Source organism: Vanessa tameamea, chromosome 2 (genome assembly GCF_037043105.1).
Source record: "Vanessa tameamea isolate UH-Manoa-2023 chromosome 2, ilVanTame1 primary haplotype, whole genome shotgun sequence".
In the NCBI taxonomy this organism is placed as follows: domain Eukaryota; kingdom Metazoa; phylum Arthropoda; class Insecta; order Lepidoptera; family Nymphalidae; genus Vanessa; species Vanessa tameamea.
This window is the reverse complement of record NC_087310.1, coordinates 11,210,655-11,229,809: the sequence shown is the minus strand read 5'-3', so window position 1 is coordinate 11,229,809 and position 19,155 is coordinate 11,210,655. Positions and strand designations below refer to the sequence as shown.

The 19,155-nt window shown below is 28.5% G+C and overlaps 4 protein-coding genes across 4 annotated transcripts; 1 reads left to right on the top strand and 3 right to left on the bottom strand.

Moving 5' to 3' along the window:
* Positions 1-1,102: 1,102 nt before the first annotated feature.
* On the bottom strand, positions 1,103-9,973 carry LOC113402025 (ornithine aminotransferase, mitochondrial). Its single transcript, XM_026642137.2, has 9 exons — positions 9,865-9,973; positions 5,514-5,652; positions 4,763-4,931; positions 4,185-4,325; positions 3,722-3,881; positions 2,758-2,885; positions 2,519-2,596; positions 1,402-1,540; positions 1,103-1,329 (listed from the first exon to the last, which is right to left on the bottom strand). Exons 1-9 carry the CDS (start codon positions 9,968-9,970, stop codon positions 1,169-1,171), a joined length of 1,221 nt encoding a protein of 406 aa, XP_026497922.2. The 5' UTR covers positions 9,971-9,973; the 3' UTR covers positions 1,103-1,168.
* Positions 9,974-13,397: 3,424 nt separating this feature from the next.
* LOC113402031 (uncharacterized protein) lies at positions 13,398-14,536 on the bottom strand. The gene is made up of 3 exons (XM_026642146.2): positions 14,299-14,536; positions 14,062-14,212; positions 13,398-13,671 (listed from the first exon to the last, which is right to left on the bottom strand). The coding sequence occupies exons 1-3, from the start codon at positions 14,384-14,386 to the stop codon at positions 13,473-13,475; spliced, it is 438 nt and encodes a 145-aa protein (XP_026497931.1). The 5' UTR covers positions 14,387-14,536; the 3' UTR covers positions 13,398-13,472.
* A 405-nt stretch (positions 14,537-14,941) lies between these two features.
* On the top strand, positions 14,942-17,976 carry LOC113402032 (tax1-binding protein 3 homolog). Its single transcript, XM_026642147.2, has 3 exons — positions 14,942-15,168; positions 15,260-15,388; positions 15,700-17,976. Exons 1-3 carry the CDS (start codon positions 15,115-15,117, stop codon positions 15,886-15,888), a joined length of 372 nt encoding a protein of 123 aa, XP_026497932.1. The 5' UTR covers positions 14,942-15,114; the 3' UTR covers positions 15,889-17,976.
* On the bottom strand, positions 17,963-18,888 carry LOC113402033 (NADH dehydrogenase [ubiquinone] 1 alpha subcomplex subunit 5). Its single transcript, XM_026642149.2, has 3 exons — positions 18,723-18,888; positions 18,376-18,537; positions 17,963-18,255 (listed from the first exon to the last, which is right to left on the bottom strand). Exons 1-3 carry the CDS (start codon positions 18,738-18,740, stop codon positions 18,079-18,081), a joined length of 357 nt encoding a protein of 118 aa, XP_026497934.1. The 5' UTR covers positions 18,741-18,888; the 3' UTR covers positions 17,963-18,078.
* Between the last annotated feature and the right edge of the window lie 267 nt (positions 18,889-19,155).

Here is a 19,155-nt window from a genome sequence, read left to right as displayed (position 1 = left end):
CATAGTTAATACCTGAAATACCATCCCTTAGTGATGTAACATCTTAACATTTACTATTTTTGCCTTGAGTTACCGATATTAACACAATAGGATTTTTAACTACAATATTAGAAAATAATAACTTATTAATTATATAGCAACATTGATTTCCTGTCATTCAAATATCTATTATGATTATTCGTATAATACACGATAGGCTATTTGAGTAGTTTTTAAAATCCATTTTATGTTATTTAGTAGAGGTTAAGGAACCCAGTAAAAGTTGTTTTGTTTTTAATTCTAGTACATATCTGCTGAAAAATATCAAATTAAAAATTCCATATTTGAATAGCGCGCGAAAACGCTACTTTGACAATATGGCGCTGCAATGGGGTCGGTGACGTCACTTTCCTGTATTGTAACTGTGGCACATATAATCCACATACAGTAGGCAATTATTATTTTCAACTATCGTTAATAAATAACCATTTTAAATCTCATAATATATACTGATACTTATATATATATATATATATATACTTATTTTCGCATTTTCATATTGCCTATTATACAATAATATACGTGTGTATGAATTTTGAAAATACCTTATAGTTCTGCATTCGGATGAATGATGCTCAGCTAAAATTATAACGTTTTTATTAAATGTAACGATTCAGTCTGTAGGCAGAATAATGACTGCCCGATCCATGCTTGAAAATGTTATCGCGATTTAATAAATATAGAAACATACATGTATATTCGACCCGTAATAAAATATATATCGACATATATCGACATCGTCGACATCGTGGATTTTGAGTCGGCATGAAATATTTTGCGAAACAGATATTATTATTTAAGAAAATGTTATTTACGTCCTTTGCGCTTAACGACTCTCACACGAAATACAAATGCTCTCCCATTACACGAACTTTAACATATGTATTTAACTAACAAAATAACTACTTTGCTTGAAAAAACAAGATAATTATTATGTTCAAGGTTAAATAAAAAACTTTATTACTTTGTTACTATTTAATGGGGACGTATTTAAATATATAGCTATGAAATCATAATAAAAGTACAATTATTTAGTTACAATACATTTTCAATACTAAGGTACTTGCGTTTTTCTTTATGAATAAATAATATTATGATATTATTTTTATATAAAAAATATATATTAATTCTAATAAGCTTGGAACACTTTCTGGATGATGCTCGCTCCCTGTCTCAGTTGCTCCTCGGAGATGACGAGGGGCGGCGCCAGGCGGATCGTTTGCCCGTGAGTTGTCTTCGCCAACAGACCCGCTTCTTTTAGCCGGAGACAAATATCGTACGCGGGAATACCTTAATTAAAATTATAATTATTACAGAAACATCCCTAAATTCGATTATATTATAATAATATGAGATACGTACTGTCGTGGACATCGATGGCAAACATCAGTCCCCTGCCGCGGACGGTCACCACCTTGGACTTTGGGATCTTCTCCAATTCCTCGCGGAACACTTGTCCCAGTCTCTCTGAGTTTTCACACAATTTCTCTTCCAACAATACCTGTTTTATATAACGTTTTACTTGTGTCATTTTAATCTACTTATACTAATATTATAAATGCGAATGCTTTCACGGCCAATAATTGATGAAATTTTGTACGAAGCAAGCTTGAACTTCAAAGAAGGACATAGGGTACTTTTTTGTCTAACGGCTGATGTCCATCTCCTCAAATGCGAACGAAACCGCGGGCGACAACAAGTTAATATACATATATACATCAAAGTATAAATAGTACCCCTAGGCCGTTTCAACGAATTTTGATAATTGCGTTGCAAGAATAATAAAACCGTAAAAGTGTCATACGATATAATATGCAGTAATCGGAAATCTAATACGTCGAAAGTTAAAATTTGCGAGTGACAGTTTTGCATAATTAAAAGTAGAGTAACTTAATAATTAGGTACCTGATGATATAATTATACCTCATCATACATTTGTCTTGGAAATGTTTAAATTACTAATAACTTTAGAATAATGTATATTTATGTAGCTGTTTAAATAAACTTGACGAGTACCTACATAATATTATAAGTGATAATTAGTGTAACTTTGCGACTATAAATACTTTCCGTGTTACACTTCAACTAAGATTACACTTACAAAAAAATATTACAACTCTTAACGTTACATGTGTAAAAACGAATGAACTCTTTATTAGTGAAGTATAACTCGTTATAGGAGTATAAGAATTCCATAGATGCTAAGTCTCAAGTATTTACAATAAAAATAGAATATAATAATGGTCACTGATATAGGTTCGGCTCGTCTAGTGTATTTTAGTTACTTCCATAATATAACGCAAAATATACGATCTTTCTTCTACAAAAGAGGGTCGTTTGTATATTTTATACCCAGATTTCTTAAAGATTAATAATAATAATATTAACTGTCACGCTTCATTATATAATCAACAGCATTATGTATGTTCATAAAAATATTTTTTCCAAAAATAATAAAATAAAATGAAACATTAATTACCTTAATGGCCTCCGTGGCGACAGCACACGCAAGGGGATTGCCGCCGTACGTCGACCCGTGTGTGCCAGGCTTTATTACCTTTAAGAATATTTAATTCGGTATATAATTTTAACTGCACATTTTCAATGTTATAAAATTAACCTGAGTACCTTGGAAAACAGTATCAAATAAAATTAGACAAAGATTATTTACAGCTTAAATTATAATTGTTTGAATTCCGTAACGAAAGATAAACTTACACCCATGACGCTGTTATTAGCTAAGACAGCTGAAACTGGAAGTACTCCACCACTGAGAGCCTTGCCCAAAATAAGAATGTCTGGCTTCACTCCTTCGTGTTCCACCGCCAACAGCTTGCCAGTTCGCCCTGCATGATTAATAAGTGAAAACTGTAAAGTTATCTAATATATATAAATATATTCTAAGCTTTAGAGATACTTTATGATAAAAATTAGGTGCTCGAGATGGTCGACTCATATGAAGATAAAAATATGAGACGACCAACTCGAGGACAACTCGCGCAGATTGGTCTAATTAAATAGCTCTTCCCAGTTTACTGTTACACGCTTCTGTCCTTTTTTCAGAAAATCAAGCTTACGAAGCGAAAGTGATTGTAAAGATTTTACACTACAATAAATGCGTTTGTTTCGGGAACGAAATATTTTAATACCATATGCGTGTTTCTTGCTCATAAAAGATTACAGTGAAGTTGGCAACTAAATTCATATAAGTTAATTTGCTATTTAGTTATGAGTTCGGTTATTCGATGATTGAAATTGATTCTGGGAATTAATTTCTTTATTTATTGGCTCTCACATCTCACAAATCATCATAAAAATCGGTTCATGCTTAGTTTGAGAAACGAAGAAAGTTCATTGGGCTATTTTCGTCTTTGCGCTTAAATGGGTGTAAAATAGACGTATTAATAATTCGTCGCAAACCCAGATAGCATTATTTAGAAGAAGTACCTACATTGACAAAATACAATTTTTTATAAAAATCATGTGTTTTCTAGACGCAGTCTAGTCTTAATTGTAAGATATAATATAACCTTTGTGTCATAATGCAATTTTTGTGAACCAACTTTTTATTCATTCTTATAGTAATATAATAATAACATTTGATTAATTGTACCTTTTTTTTATATCATCTATCAGGAATCGATTGACTCGACGTCGTGATAGAGATTACTCAGATTCTTACCTAATCCAGTTTGCACCTCGTCTGCGATCCAAAGCACGTTGTACTTTGTGCAGAGTTCTCGAACTTTCCTTAAGTAACCATCATCGGGAATAATTACACCAGCTTCACCTTGAATAGGTTCTACCATAAATGCCGCTACTGTTGGATCTTGAAGCGCTTTCTGAAATATACGTTTTTTTTTTGTCAAACAACTACTATACATACAAATCATATACATATCGAACAAACAAAATGTATAGAAAAACTTTAATTAATTCTTAAATGAGTATGTAAGTATATTATAAAAACATTAATATTATTTAGGTACAGACTTACTAATAAAGGTGAGACTTGCAAATATTTGCGTCTTTCCAGCAAAAGTTTATTAAAATGTTCAATGATATGATATGATTTAAGGATAACTTACGACACTTGTAATTTTAAAGTACATGAACACATGTGTTTATATCATCAAGTGAATCACCTCTAGCGCTGGAATGTTGTTGTACGGAACGAGTTCGAGGCAGGGCATGTAAGGGCCGAAACCTTGGTAACAAACGGGGTCCGACGACGAAGACACGGCCGACAGCGTGCGTCCCCAAAAATTACCTTCGGCAAATATTATCTGAAAAAAAAAAAAGAACAAATCTATAATAATCTGTAAGTAGGGTATAATCTGATAAATACCACTTATTGCGCAAATTATTCTCCCAATTTTAGTGAGCTCCCCCTATGACCTAGTTTCTCAGATCGCTGTACCGTTTGTAATTATTGTCTCTATTACCAAACGTAAATACAAACGTATACATTTTATTATCAGAATTGCAAAACATATGATTCTTACGTTGCATAGCTATCCTTGTGCATAGCCTTCTTTATGTTATCTTTTTAACCTTAAATAAATGATGATACGTTTTAACTGCTATCAATAAAAAAGTATTTTAACTATATTTATCAACTCATAATACGATTTCAGATTATTATTAATAAAGATTGTATAAACGCATAAAATTAATATGCTTTGTAATATCCAATATTTTGAATACTATAGTTAATTTTCACCTTGGCCTGGTCCTTTGGTATCTTTTTGACATCGTAACCCCATTTCCGAGCTATCTTGCATGCACTCTCCCCGCCCTCGACACCAGTGTTCATTGGCAATAGTCTGTCATAACCCAGCAATTCTGTCATAAACTTCTCATATTTACCAAGCTGGTCTGAATAGAATGCTCTGAAATTAAAAAGTCGTCATTAATCATAATCATCATTGTTCGCCTCTCTTTCCTGTTCCCTGATCTAATATTTATAGTCTGCCATAAACAGCTTGGCACTTAAAAAATAAATATACATATAGTCATGGCATTTGTATGCATTTAAATAATATATATGCATTTCCCATAATGCTACCTATCTTATAAAATTTTAATATCTTTATTAATTCCATTGTAAATGAGTACCTATCTAATTATTAATTTTATACGTAAATAGTAAATACATTTATAACTTAATTTCACATTTTATTTCTTGGTGCTGAATTATTTCATATACCTGTTTAAAATACATAACATTTATATATAAAGGTATACGTTTTCATACGTATATACCAAAGTATTTGTACGCGTGAATAAACTGTTTTTCTGTGAAAGGATTAAGTTTTCATTTATAAAACAGAAACGTTTCTTCCTTTGCTTTCTAAGGTCGCCGGATAGAGTATACCGCTAGTAATTAATTCTACCTTTTGTACAACAGTTAAATATAAAAATATTATTATTATATATATAATATTAAATATAAAAATATTCGTAACACATACCTAGACACAAGTGTCAATTTATCAGCCTGTTCCTTGAGCGCTTTTACTATTCTAGGATGGCAGTGACCTTGGTTCACAGCTGAGTAGGCGCTCAAAAAGTCATAATATTTCTTGCCTTCTACATCCCATACGAAAACCCCTGAAAAACAAAATATTTAGTTTATTTTTCAAGTGCGGCATTTATAGGCTGCAAAAATTAAGTACCTATATGTATAATAACCAGGGTTCGAAAAAATCCGATTTTTATAATAAATATCAAAAATCCGATTTTTGATATTTATTATAAAATATCAAAAGAAAACGAAGCGAATTTCATTCTGTAAAGTGTAAACACTTAAAAATGTGAAAGGAATTTGTAAAATAATACAAGTATCGAAATACCACATTTTTTATTAAAAAAAAGTAACAAAGGAATTAGTGTCTATCTATTTGAGAAAGAAATTTTCAATGAACACTTAAAAATCAAGTACCTTTTATTATTATATCTTCATTTGTTTGTGAGATAAATCAATTAATTTTATTTTAATATTAATTTATAATCGACTAATCATAAAAAGTAATCATTCAGAGTCAGGCTTTAAGCATAGACCTAGGAGTGTTGTTCAGAAGATAGGAAAACTTCAATTGATATATATCGTAATATAAACAATATATATATCCGCGAACCCTGATAATAACATAGATATATACAAGCAAAACCATCGGTAAAACATGTCAGAGATGTATAAGGTATAATATATTAAAATATCCAAAACGCGTGTCATAAGTTTTATGTATTTATAGCCTTATATTCTACCGCCAAACAGCAGTATTCAGTTTTGTTGTTTTCCGGTTTAAAGGGTGAGTGAGCCAGAGTAACTACAGGAACAAGGGACATACCATCTTAATTCCCTAACTTGGTGGCGCATTAGCGATGTAAGAAATGTTTAATATTTCTTATAGCGCCATTGTCTATGGGCGATGGTGACCACTGACCATCAGGTGGCCCATTTGCTCGCCCGTCATACAAAACAACTTTATTGGTTTAGTAGTTTTTTAATTAGGCATTACATCGTCTCCTAATTTATTCATTTGAGAAAATCATACAAATATTTTGACATAATCTATATCTTTCAACAGTTAATAGGTATGTTTTTGTAATAATTGACATTGCCTTCGTTTAGAACTTTTCATGTGTGTAAGATATAATTATAACTGTATTTGTTCACTACTTAAGAGGAAGATAAGAAATAATAAAATTTCCAGTATAGTCCGCTTTCTTGAAGATAAAACAATACAATCAAACAACTCTCACTCGATACAATGTTCTAATACCTACATTTAAGACTTATTGTAGCCTTTATTAGGCCACATTCGCACCAATATAAATTAAATATAGTATAATTAACTTCTTTGGCAATTTGCAAAAAAAAATCTCCGAAATCTGCCACCAACATTACTTTATCTTTTTCTACTAATTATTCCAATTTAGGAGCTTGCTATATTCCAATGTGGAATATTGAAGCCATTGGACTGCCTCACAAAAGTTCTATCATAAAACACACACTTACGACGGTGAAGTGAAGAACAAGAAACAAAAACGTTTAGGGTTAACCAAGCACGACATCCCTGCAATATTATTTATATACATTTAACATCTCTTTTTTTCATTCGTTTTGATATGTATCTCCTTTGAAAATTAATTGTATAGTTTTAAACGACTTAATTAATTAGAATTTGTGAAAATACTAAGTCAAAATATACGATTATCTATTTTAAATAAACGATATCTTTCAAACGCGACGATCGATACCGATGTAGTTTGAGGCATTCAGCAGGACGTCATGCTCTAAGTACTTAGTAAAAACCGATATTTTTAAATAAAAATTATAGCTAGAAAACAGTATCAGTATATAAATATTCCTGCTATTATTATTATTTAGGTATCTTTGCTTTCATATAATTGAAAGTACGTTTTGTATTATTCAATACTTTTTATAAAACGCTTACTATCTTAAACCCTATTCAAATAATTTAGCCATTACGTGTTATGTACAAAAACTATTTACTTAGATACTTTCTTAAACAAATGAATTTAAACAATTATCTTCAAATTTTAGAATATTATATATAAATTACTTATTGATTTTCATCCTACATATTTTGACTGTTATTAAACCTAAATCCAAAAAAAAAAACTTAATTATTTGTACTGAATAACATATAGAATCACAGTTCTTACACATACTGCGCGGCTGAGAGCTCCGGAAACAGAGAAGAAGTGCTTCAGATAGCTTGTTTTAAGTTAACGCTGTGATAGCTAAAAGTAAAGAAAAGCAGGGGCAACTGACCTTTGGTGTTTCATCACGCCCGTGAATGATGAATAATTAAAAAAAAAACAATTATTTGAATATGTTTAATGGTAATTGTAGGTACATATATGAAATAGAAATTACCATAAACTAATACTATAACATTAATTTGCTTAAAAGTATAGTTTCTGTGTTAACTAATCAAATAGTGATCGCTACTGGTTAAAACCGAAAACACTGTGATAGAATAATCATTTCATGACTTTGTGACCATAACGAGGTCAATTTAATAATAGATAACGCTCTTTTATTAATAATATGAACTAAAAATAAATTCTAAAGAAAACAATTCCATTTATAAATATCTATATACATATATTTAAAAATGGATATGTTGTACTTATTATTTAGATTTTTTTTTAAATTTAAAACACTAATGTGCTTTTTTTTTTATTGATATATTTTTTTAAACTTAAAGGGAAACTTGACAACTTTTGCTGTTGTGACAAATGAAAGTATGAAAAAATATTAATTTTACCGGTACAAAATGGCGTAGAATTCAAATATTCATATAATCTCATTTGAATAAGAAATATTTTTGATTTGAATTGAAATATTTCACATAATGTTCTATCAAAACGCCATATGGATTATAGATCTATTAAATAAATAATAAATTTTATTATTATTATAGATCTATTGGAATAATTATTTAATAATAATATGCCTAGCATAGAAAAATAAAGCCAAAAAAAAAAACATTTAAATCGTACTATTGAACTCAGCGACAGCGACAGCAAATCTGAAGGATTATATTTTTAATTAAATGTATCAATTGACTTATATGATGCGTGTATCCGTTTATCAACTCTATAGTATATTTAAGGGGTAAGACTATTATAATATAACACGCATTATAAATAAATTATATTTTTAAAAAATGTGTGTATGAACATTACTTATCCATCAATCTGATTAAAAATATGTCAATAATTTGGTTCATTGATAAATCCACGATAAAGTTAGGAATTTCCATATACTTTTGTTTTCATATATTTTATATTAAATATGAAATATGTTTGACAGTATACATTGACAGTTTCTTATCAACTATTAAGTTCTCGTGATCAACAAAAATAAACTGTATTTATCGCATTTCGTCATCTTCATACATTTGTATACATTAGACATATATTTCATCATGCAATGGATTAAATGCTCTACGTATTATCATTTGACGCTAAGACTCAATTTTCAAATTTATTTTTATATAAATAATAGAGTTATCAATAAAAAATATATTAACAACTTTCGTCAAATTAGTTTCACCAACTATACAAGATTTTATAGTTGGATACATTCTGGATCTTACGGACCTTGACTCTACTATGTATTTTTAAATTATTTCATATTCGTACCCTCCTTTTGAAAGTGTTTTTTATACTTAATTAATGTCCTAATTTAAATTATTTTGAAATAAAATAAAACGATGTTACTTTTTCGTTAGTTATTTTTTCAATACGCGAATTAAGTATATTTAGTCCCGTAAGAATTTAGAATTTAGAAAGATTTAAGGACTTAATTATGTAATTCTACTATTTGATGAGCGTTAAATGATTCATGGTATGATTTCATGAAATTCTTTATATATATATTTGTTATTTTTTTTTAATTATCTTATAGTTTTAAGTTTAGTGAAAGTAGTTTTAATGAAAATCAACCATAAATTCAATAAATACACGAGTAACTGGAATTTCAATAAACGGATTAAATAAATAAAATTTAAGTTAAAGTCATCTTTCACACATTTTTGCTAATTATTTTTTTAGTTAATTATTAAATTCGATTTAATATATGGTTTCAATAAAATACATATTTATTGAGGTCCTCAGTGTATATTACGCATATATATGAAAAAATAATGTATCAATTGACTTATTTAAAAATATATATCATAATAATTGTAAGTTTACCATATTCAAGAGACGTATAAAATACTAAGCATATAATGTCAAAAATAAATTCGTTGAAAATAGTATTATATAAATATAAAATCGTACCTTCTCCACGGCACAATGCAACAGATAACGGCGCATAATTTCGGCATCCATATTGATCTTCTAGTGCGAAAATTTCCTTTGAGGATAGGGATTTTTGCTGGGCCATTCTGTAGTAAATAGGTAAGTATGTTAAATTATAAATGGGTTATGTTCACAACCAAATTCTTAATTAAATAAATTGTAATTAAATTCTATAAATGTCCCGACAAAATATCCTTAAAGAAACACCTATCTATAAAAATCGTTCGAATATAAATTAACAGTATGACAACTTAATATAATAATTTATTTATTATTATAATTTCTTAAATTAAAAACTTACAAATACATAAATATATATACAAACATTTCGAAATAATAAAAATTCGCTTAATTTAAATAGTATTTGTTTGATACTATAAACATTTTATATAAGTATTTAAATTAAATACAAAGATAACTAAATAATCACATATATATGAGTAAATATAAAATTTAAAAAGTAGTTTATGTACCTTATATCCGAATAAGTGATTGCAATTGTTTTAAAGTATATTGCACGAAATAAATTGTAAACACTACTTGTTCAATACACAAAGATACATCTATGAATGCAATTTATGAGTCTATAAAGCATCTTATATAGTAACTTTTTGATAAGAGACGCTACTAAAAAGATTTTCAATGAACATGCGAGTTTAAATTACTGTGATAAGCGAAGCAGTTTACTTTAATATTTGACCAGTACTGAGCAACTCGTTCAAGTTTAACCCAGTAAGGAAAATAAAGTTTCCATTATATACAATTATTAGCTTACTTGTAATCTTAATGTTTAATAAAGATTAAAATTATATTTACACTTTTAATTTTATCACAATATGTTAAAGACTCTACCTATGCTAAATATAGATACTTCGCTTACCTACAAACACGACGTGTACGATAATATTCTTCGATAATGGATATTTATATAAAATAAAGCTTTGGCTTAAATTAGTTACACATTAAAGGTCTTGTATATACTCTGCAACATATATTTAGTAAATGCGACTGAACTGATACAGGTTAAATGCTAATTTAAAATAACCTTGACTTTGTATAATTATACCTCGGAATTCGATACTCGAGAGCTAGCTATATTCAGTTACTCGACCAAACTCAGATGTGACTGTTGACCGCTATCAGCACATATAACTTAAAACGCTTTATCACATACCAACTAAATTGAACTAACTAAAATCAACACAACGGAAAACTACACCGATTGTAGTCGAAGAGACAACTATTCATTTTATTATCTTAATCAAATCGGCTAAATTTCATTAATATTTGTACAGTCTACTTGTATCTATGTGGCTTAAATAGGGTCTTTTTTTAATTTGATACTTTATATGAGTGAAAATTACGTACATAATCGGAGAAAAACCGGGACTACACGTTTTCCAAATGAACGCTGCCAAAACTGTAACAGATATAATAAGAATGTGTATAAAATATTTATAGACTTTCGAAATGTCTAGAATAAAAAGGAAAATATATCTCACAACTTTTGTAGATCATTTATATTTAAATGCGTTTTACGCTAAATATGTACTAGTATTTTTATATCTATCACAATTTACAACTTACAAAATAGTTGAATGCGCAAGGTAATTTCCCATGTAAGGTTGTGGGAATTAGGCAAGTTTTTAGTTAGCTTAATAAAAAAGACATCTACGTACTAATATTATTACAAATGAAAACATTTTGCGTCAAAAACGTTGTATTTAAATTAGACCTTGAATATTTACTTTTAAATAGTAAATTCTAGAATTATTCAATGACTAAGGATAATAATATTAAGATAAAAATGGGAGGCAGCTCTTGCACTTTATGGGTAAAATTAATAAAGTGATTCTAATGTTACGTCGGTTACGTCATTCAATCTTATTGTGAATCTCATAATAAATCAGAGTCGCGAAATATTTAACGCTATTTTTAGGGTTTAGTAACTAAGAGAACTAGTTTCGTGATATACATATTGATAATTAATTCGAATTTATTATTATTTTACTTAAATATTTGTAGTAACAATTTAAAGAGGTATTCATCACACTTTCATTTTTATCATTTATCATAGTTTTTTACTGAAACCTATATCTAAATCGAGCAAGACATAAAAATAGGTAGTTATTTTTAAAAAATTGCTTAGGATAAAAGAAATAACTTTATTATATTCTACGCGAGTCTCTCGACTCCGTCAGGTTGAATTGAATTTTTCGAAATAACCTTTTAATATTATGTATCTATATCAAATATCCTTGAAACAAAAATAGTAAGTTATTTAAAGGATATCTTTCCTAAATAGATGCAAGCTGCAAGCATAGATTTTGTACTCAGTAGCTATTACTCTACGGATCTATAGAATAAGCTTACGGTTGGAATGCTGAGTTGACGGCAAGGCCATCATACTTTTACAGACATGTATGTGATGTAGGTAGTACTTTCACAGTATTTCTAAACGTAGTCGGTATTTAAAAAATTATATATTTTTAGGAAAACTTATTTTATTAAATAAGGTCTAAAAGAAAAAATATTCTTATAAGCTTTACATTTGGCACATATTAAAATATTTGAAAAAGTGTAAATGTACATAGTTAGATTTGTTTAATTGTCTATAATATCTAGAAGAAAGTCTTAGATTTACATTCTGGGCCGATCCTGTGATATACCTATTCCGATTAAAAAATCGATTAATAGGATTTTTGTTCACAATTCTCGCAAGAGTCACAGGAAATTACTAACAATTGTGTGGTACATACATTAACTTCTAACTGGGTATTTAAAATGTAGCTTGCGCATAGTTAATGCCTAAATATTATTTTTGTGCAACTACTAGGTAGCCTCTGGTATACCGAATCCCTACTTAACAGTTTTTTTCTTTACCGACATCCAGGACCAATCTAAATTTCGGTATATTTTTTGTTTCTTAAAACATTTTTTTATAGTTTATATGCTTTTCCTTTTCTAAGTAAAATCATCTTAAAACTAAGTGAATTGACACAATATTAAGAATAATATCGATATCTGATATGGACCAAATTCTTATATATTCTTGGATTATTTAATTCAAACATTTAACTAACTTAAATTAGTTTCATTCTGCCCCTTTTAGTCTAAAAAAAATACGAAATTTTCGTTGTTGATGTATTAAATCAGTTATGTTCATTCAATGCTCACTAAATTGTTATTCCATGAGATTATAAGAGAATAGACATGCAGACACACACTCTCCTTTATATATCCTGTAAATAGTACAAGACTTCACCATCAACGGCGCGACACACCCCACCGTGTTGCACCAGGGTTTTTTGCACCTCCTGCAACCTGGATTAGGCCTAATCTGGTGGAGTTACAAATAATAGCAAGGGTATCTGACAGTGTATCTGTGCTTGCATGCACTATTCTGCATCATAATGTCCTGCACAGTTGATTAATCTCTGTTGAAAATGTGAATAGTGCCATACCCATTAACCTATTTTAATAGCTATTATTAAAAACAAAACAACCAACATATTTTAAAACTAATTTAATTTTATTAGCAACAACTATTATTTACAATAATAAATACTATATACTGTGTTCAGGTTTCAATTTCTATATTTATTGGTTGGATCTCCAGGTGTGAATTCTGAATAAGTTGGAAACGATTCGTGACCTTTTTCTACTGGTTCTGGAAGAGAACCACCATCTATCAACCTTTGCTTTTCAATCTTCGCAGCATTAACCTTCTTCATTTCTGCAATGGCAAGGTTCTTTGCTATTTCTTCTTCTGTTGGTGGTTCCATTCTGTAAAAATAATAAAGTAACATTTTTGATATCATAATTTCTTACTGTCAAGGTCTACAGCTAATGAAAGAGTTTAATCATATTATTCTGAGTTTGTAGTATGTCAAGGATTTAATAAACAATAAAAACCTGATTAGTTTACTAGAAGTTATGTTACATTTTGTTTTTTCGTATAAATCATCATTCTCTCAGATGGAGTTGTATATCAAGAAGCATGATTTTTATGTATACAATTTTATGGCAGCCATTACTTCCTGAAGTCTTATCTATACAGTAAGTGTGACTGTGAAAAATAATTTATCGACCACAACATACTTATCGTTGCTTTCTTTGCTGTGTACAATATTAATATTACATATAGTTATATTACATATATATATATATATATACCTCCTCATTCTTAGCCACGCTTCCCATTCAGCAGGTAATGGATCTTGAAAATCGAGACCCTTTGGTGGGTCATACCAACGTGAAGGCTTCCTCTTTCCTTTACTCGGATCTGCAGGGATTTCATAGTAAACATTTCCAATATAATCTTTGCCTGAAAAGAAACATCAATTATTGTACCATTAAATTGTAAAATATTATTCTTGTATCCGAGTGTTTAAAAAATATATATATACGCACCTATATTTTTTCCTTGGATTTGACGTGGTTTAAGGGAATTTATAAAATTTCTGAATACTATTCTCCAAACGTGTCTATGTTCACCCATTCCAAAAGGCTAAATTTAATAATTGGAATTTATTTGTTGCAAATCACACTATTGAATTACACTATTAATAATTTGTTATATTATTTTCGTTTCATCGATAATTGTTTCTTCATCTTACAATTGCGTTTTTTATTCAAATGTGATAACAGACCGTCAGGACTTAAAAGTAAATGTCACTTTCAAATATAATAGTTAAAGATAAATAATTATCTTTTTGAATTACTTTATTCCTCTAAATGTTAACTGCCCAACATAAAAAAAATAATTAAATTCAAAATTTAAAAAAAATACAATTTAGAGTAAACACAGAAGTCGCAATAACCATAAAACCTAATATCATTACCAATGTAAACGATGGATAATATTTTTTACGGTGTCAATATCCATGGGTATCGGGCGGCGGTAAGGACTTCCCATATGCCAATCGGCCTGGCCAACACTCCATTTTAAAAAAATCAAAACATAATCTGCGCATCACTTAATAAATTTATCTTATTTCATATATGTATACAGAGTAAAAAAACATAGTTGTTATTGTACTCTGTGAAGTTTACAGTACAGATACAGGTTGCTTGTCTTGTTGTGTCAAGTACATGAAGTACTGTCAAGAGTATACTCAACGTTGATTGATAAATTTTATAATTTTTCTGAGATTTCAAACGCATAAGGATATAGTTATTATAAAGAATTAAATTTTACTATAAACAAATCAATTTTAAACCGCAATCATGGCGAAAATGGCTTTTCAACACCAAGCCGGAACGGCTATGGAATGTCTTAGTGTTAGTTCGGAGACCACTCCCAGTTCTTGTTTTGTTTTCTCTTTATTGTTTTTCTCAAAGTAAGTATTTTTTATATTTAAACATCCCGCAGATTCCAATTACCCTCCAAAAAGAGGCCGGTGTTGATGCAGAAGGTCGCGAAGTTATGAAATGTGGGTTCAAAATCGGCGGTGGTATTGACCAAGACTATCGTAAGAGCCCCCAGGGCTATACGGACAACGTAAGTACATAATAACATTACAAGTACATTTATATTAACGTAAGTAGATTAATTATGTTTTTTATTATATTTAAAATGAATACATTTATTTTGAACTTGTTTTTTTTAATTATATTAGTCATTATTGATAACTCGTTTTTGATATTATTTAAGTTAATGATATTTGTTCTTAATCTGTTTTATCTTAAGCTCAACCATTCAATTATATGGAAATAGGTAATAATAAATTAATCAACAATTCTTATTATTTCACTCTAATTATAATGATTTATTCATATGTTACTATATATATTCATTGTCATTATTTATAGGGTATATATGTTACGGAAGTTCATGAAGGAAGCCCTGCTGCAAAAGCTGGTCTACGGATGCACGACAAAATTTTACAATGCAATGGATATGACTTCACAATGGTAACACATAAAAAAGCTGTTAGTTACATCAAAAAACACCCTGTCCTGAACCTACTTGTAGCTAGGAAAGGGGTTACATCTACATAACTGGAGATGTAAAGGTTGTTTTAAATATTTCTTTTAAGTTGAAAGAGTTCAAAGGCAGGTATTGTAGAATGAGTAATTTTTATAAAGTTATTTATTTTTAGACATATTGAGCACTTAGTTTGTATATTGAAGAACTCAGTAATATTATATTTTGTTGTTAGTTATTTTCATGGTTCGGTAACTTATATGAACAGTTAACACCATTTAAATGAGTGAGTTACCATTGTAATGTTTACAAAACTTAAGAGTTGGGTAAATCCATATTGTCACGCAGATGACATGCAACCTGCAGTATAAACAAAATGATTAATGAATTTCTCATAATATATAAAGAATAATTGAACTATTTATATAAATGTTAAAAAAATGTGATGAATTTTAATGTATGAATCATTTATATGATATTTTTGTCAATTATTATCATGTTATGATAATTTAAATGTCAGATTATTTTAATAAATGTACATTCCTTGATTTATTTTTGCAATGTGCCAAAATTTTTCTAACCTTCAACCGACCCACTTATCGTTTAATTAAATAGTCTGATAGTCAATGCATTAATTTTACTTATGGAAAATAATTATATAAACAATTTCTCTGGGTACTGCAGTGACATGCCAAAGAGTAGTACAAGTTAACCTATTCATAGATGAGAATCAAACTAACTAGTTTTTTCAATAATATTTATAGCCAACACAAATGTGTTTTTAAAAAATCATTAATGCAACAGTAATTTATTTATTAATTAAGTTCTAGTATTAAGTCTTATATTTATTAAGGTTCAAGACACACTACTCAAATGCTTTGTATACCTGTGTTGTTGTGTCAACTAAATAAATATTTATATATAATGTTTACCTTCTTATATGTTCTTGCTAAATGGACTGATTTAATGAAACTGGCTTAATAACCACTTAGGAAGATAATTTATCCGTCAATATATATTTGTATTATCTATGCTACAAATGTTTATTTTTTATCCATTTATATTACTTTGCAAGAATATGTTTATCTTCTGTGAGCTATATTCTTTTATGAAACTATACAAACTTTTTTTATATACATGTACATCTTAAAAACTTACTCATGTGTATGAGCTAATGTCATGTCATTTCATACAGAAAAGATCAAGAATTGTTTTACATCAAAAACTCTTAAGCAATAAGTTTTTGTTATGAATTATTTAGTATATGAAACATTTTTATCCGTTTACATCTAAACAAATAAAGCAATACATCTAAGTGCATTTTTTTGCTGCTTATTTTTTAAATATTTAATTTTATGAAATGGCCCAAAGTAAGTTTCACATTTACTCTTTAAGTGAATAGCATGCATTTGGATTTGGAAGTTTTATTTTTGCTACTACAATTAAAACTTATGTAATCTGATATATTATTATGAACCTTAAAAAATAAATTAAATGAAAAAGGTGAATTTATTGTAAATTTTAAGACAATGTACTATAAAAAGCTGTTGCACCTGAAAATACTGTAAAGTAACTCTGTTAATTAAAAATAGCATTAATTTAAGTTATATATATCAAATAAGCTTTGCGCTTACATATACTTAAATCTTTAAAAACACCATTATCATGACAAGAAATATCCAATAATAATACATTTATTGAACATGCAGGGTTAATTTATAAAAAAAAAATACATGAATATTTCTTATGAAAAAGCATCTGGTGATTTTTAATTGATGCTATACATATATTTTAAGTTATAATTGAAAACTTAAAAAGAATATTTGAAATTTTACATGTATTACCTTTGAGACGTTAACTGTATCATCACTTGTATTGGTCACAAGCTTAGTAAATTTTTATGATAACTATACAATATTGTAATCATATATTTTTAAAAAAAAACTCTTGTAAATATAACAAATTTGCTGCCACATAAGATTAATTAATAATGTAACTCTTTCATGTTTTTAACACTTTACAGGAACACTTTACTTTAACAGTATTACAGATTTGTAATGGGAAATACATTTGACATGAACATTCAATGCTATGAAATATTCATAGTAAGGGAACCCTTGTTTCAATAGGTTGTTCAGAATAAAAATGTTATTTAATTTATACTGGTGTCTCTTTATTTCAAACAAATTAAAACTATAATTGCATTCTACAAATAACGATGGAAACAGTTGTTAATTTCATTCTCTTATCAATGTGCAATGAGTTTAAGCTTTGGTTGGAGGCCAATCCCATTGTGTCTTTGGAGGCTTGGCAACTAATGGCTCCCATGGTTTCCAGATTAACATTTTACGTGCCAGATTTAACTCATTTTCAGCTTGAATGATAAGCTCTTCAGCTTGACCGCAGTTTATTTTAGTTTCAATTTCATATGTGTCTTTTGTCTAAAAATTGTAAAAAACATCAGGTATTAATTACTATAATATAACTTTTAAAAATTGTAAAGTAAGAAACCAAATTGAGTATTTATATGATTGTTAAACAAAATAATACAATAAAATTACCTGTTTTAAAACAGCTGCTCTTTCTTTAACAATCTGTTCAGTATATTTTCTATATACTGATGACTCTGGCATCTTTTGCAGTGTTCTGAGAATTTTGCCATACAGTGATCCTAAAGTATGATGAGGATTAGGCGCCACAGCCATGCCCACAAGGCCTGTCGTCTAGAATATAAAATATGGACCCAATTTAAAAACATATTTTGCAATAATTATCAAAATTTAACTATTCTGAATTAATTGAATCTTTCTTAAAATCAATATAAACCAATTTCAAAAATAACAAATGACTGTTATATAACCATTAACATTAGAAAAGGAATCTTCAGATATTAAATTAAAAGTAGAACCTTTTTAAGTAACCCCATTATTCTATGATTAATTAGAGAAAACTCTAATTTCCTACAGATTTATTCTGCAAATGCCTTTGATTTCGATATTTACTTTATAAGATTTTTGACATTGACAAATGACAAGATATGCTACTGAAATAAATTAAATTAAAAAAGTAGGTAATCAAAAATAAAATAAAATATGTATGATAACCAGAATCAATATAACTATGCATTTAAAGGAAAAACACTTTATGTGACAAAAAATTGTTTCGATATATCGAATACAATGTAGTTACGAAGCATTAAAATAAATATAAGAAAAAACATATTATCACACAGTATCCACCAATAATTATGCGATTTGAGCTTAATTTGAATTTCATACGTGTCATCTAAAAATTAGAATACTTTAGAATCTAAAGTTGAAAATATTCTAGTAATTCTTCTC

What these genes read in the sequence shown, in the direction of transcription:
- LOC113402025 (XM_026642137.2), bottom strand. Translation starts at nt 9,970, where the DNA reads ATGGCCCAGCAAAAATCCCTATCCTCAAAGGAAATTTTCGCACTAGAA. An exon ending in CGAGGTGCAAACTGGATTAG is followed by an intron (nt 2,886 to 3,721) that starts GTAAGAATCTGA and finishes TTAATCATGCAG; the next exon opens with GGCGAACTGGCAAGCTGTTG. An exon ending in TGCCATCGATGTCCACGACA is followed by an intron (nt 1,330 to 1,401) that starts GTACGTATCTCA and finishes ATTTTAATTAAG; the next exon opens with GTATTCCCGCGTACGATATT.
- LOC113402031 (XM_026642146.2), bottom strand. Translation starts at nt 14,386, where the DNA reads ATGGGTGAACATAGACACGTTTGGAGAATAGTATTCAGAAATTTTATA. An exon ending in AATCCAAGGAAAAAATATAG is followed by an intron (nt 14,213 to 14,298) that starts GTGCGTATATAT and finishes GTTTCTTTTCAG; the next exon opens with GCAAAGATTATATTGGAAAT. An exon ending in GCGTGGCTAAGAATGAGGAG is followed by an intron (nt 13,672 to 14,061) that starts GTATATATATAT and finishes TTATTTTTACAG; the next exon opens with AATGGAACCACCAACAGAAG.
- LOC113402032 (XM_026642147.2), top strand. Translation starts at nt 15,115, where the DNA reads ATGGCGAAAATGGCTTTTCAACACCAAGCCGGAACGGCTATGGAATGT. An exon ending in CGGCTATGGAATGTCTTAGT is followed by an intron (nt 15,169 to 15,259) that starts GTTAGTTCGGAG and finishes AACATCCCGCAG; the next exon opens with ATTCCAATTACCCTCCAAAA. An exon ending in CCCAGGGCTATACGGACAAC is followed by an intron (nt 15,389 to 15,699) that starts GTAAGTACATAA and finishes CATTATTTATAG; the next exon opens with GGTATATATGTTACGGAAGT.
- LOC113402033 (XM_026642149.2), bottom strand. An exon ending in GAGCAGCTGTTTTAAAACAG is followed by an intron (nt 18,256 to 18,375) that starts GTAATTTTATTG and finishes TACAATTTTTAG; the next exon opens with ACAAAAGACACATATGAAAT.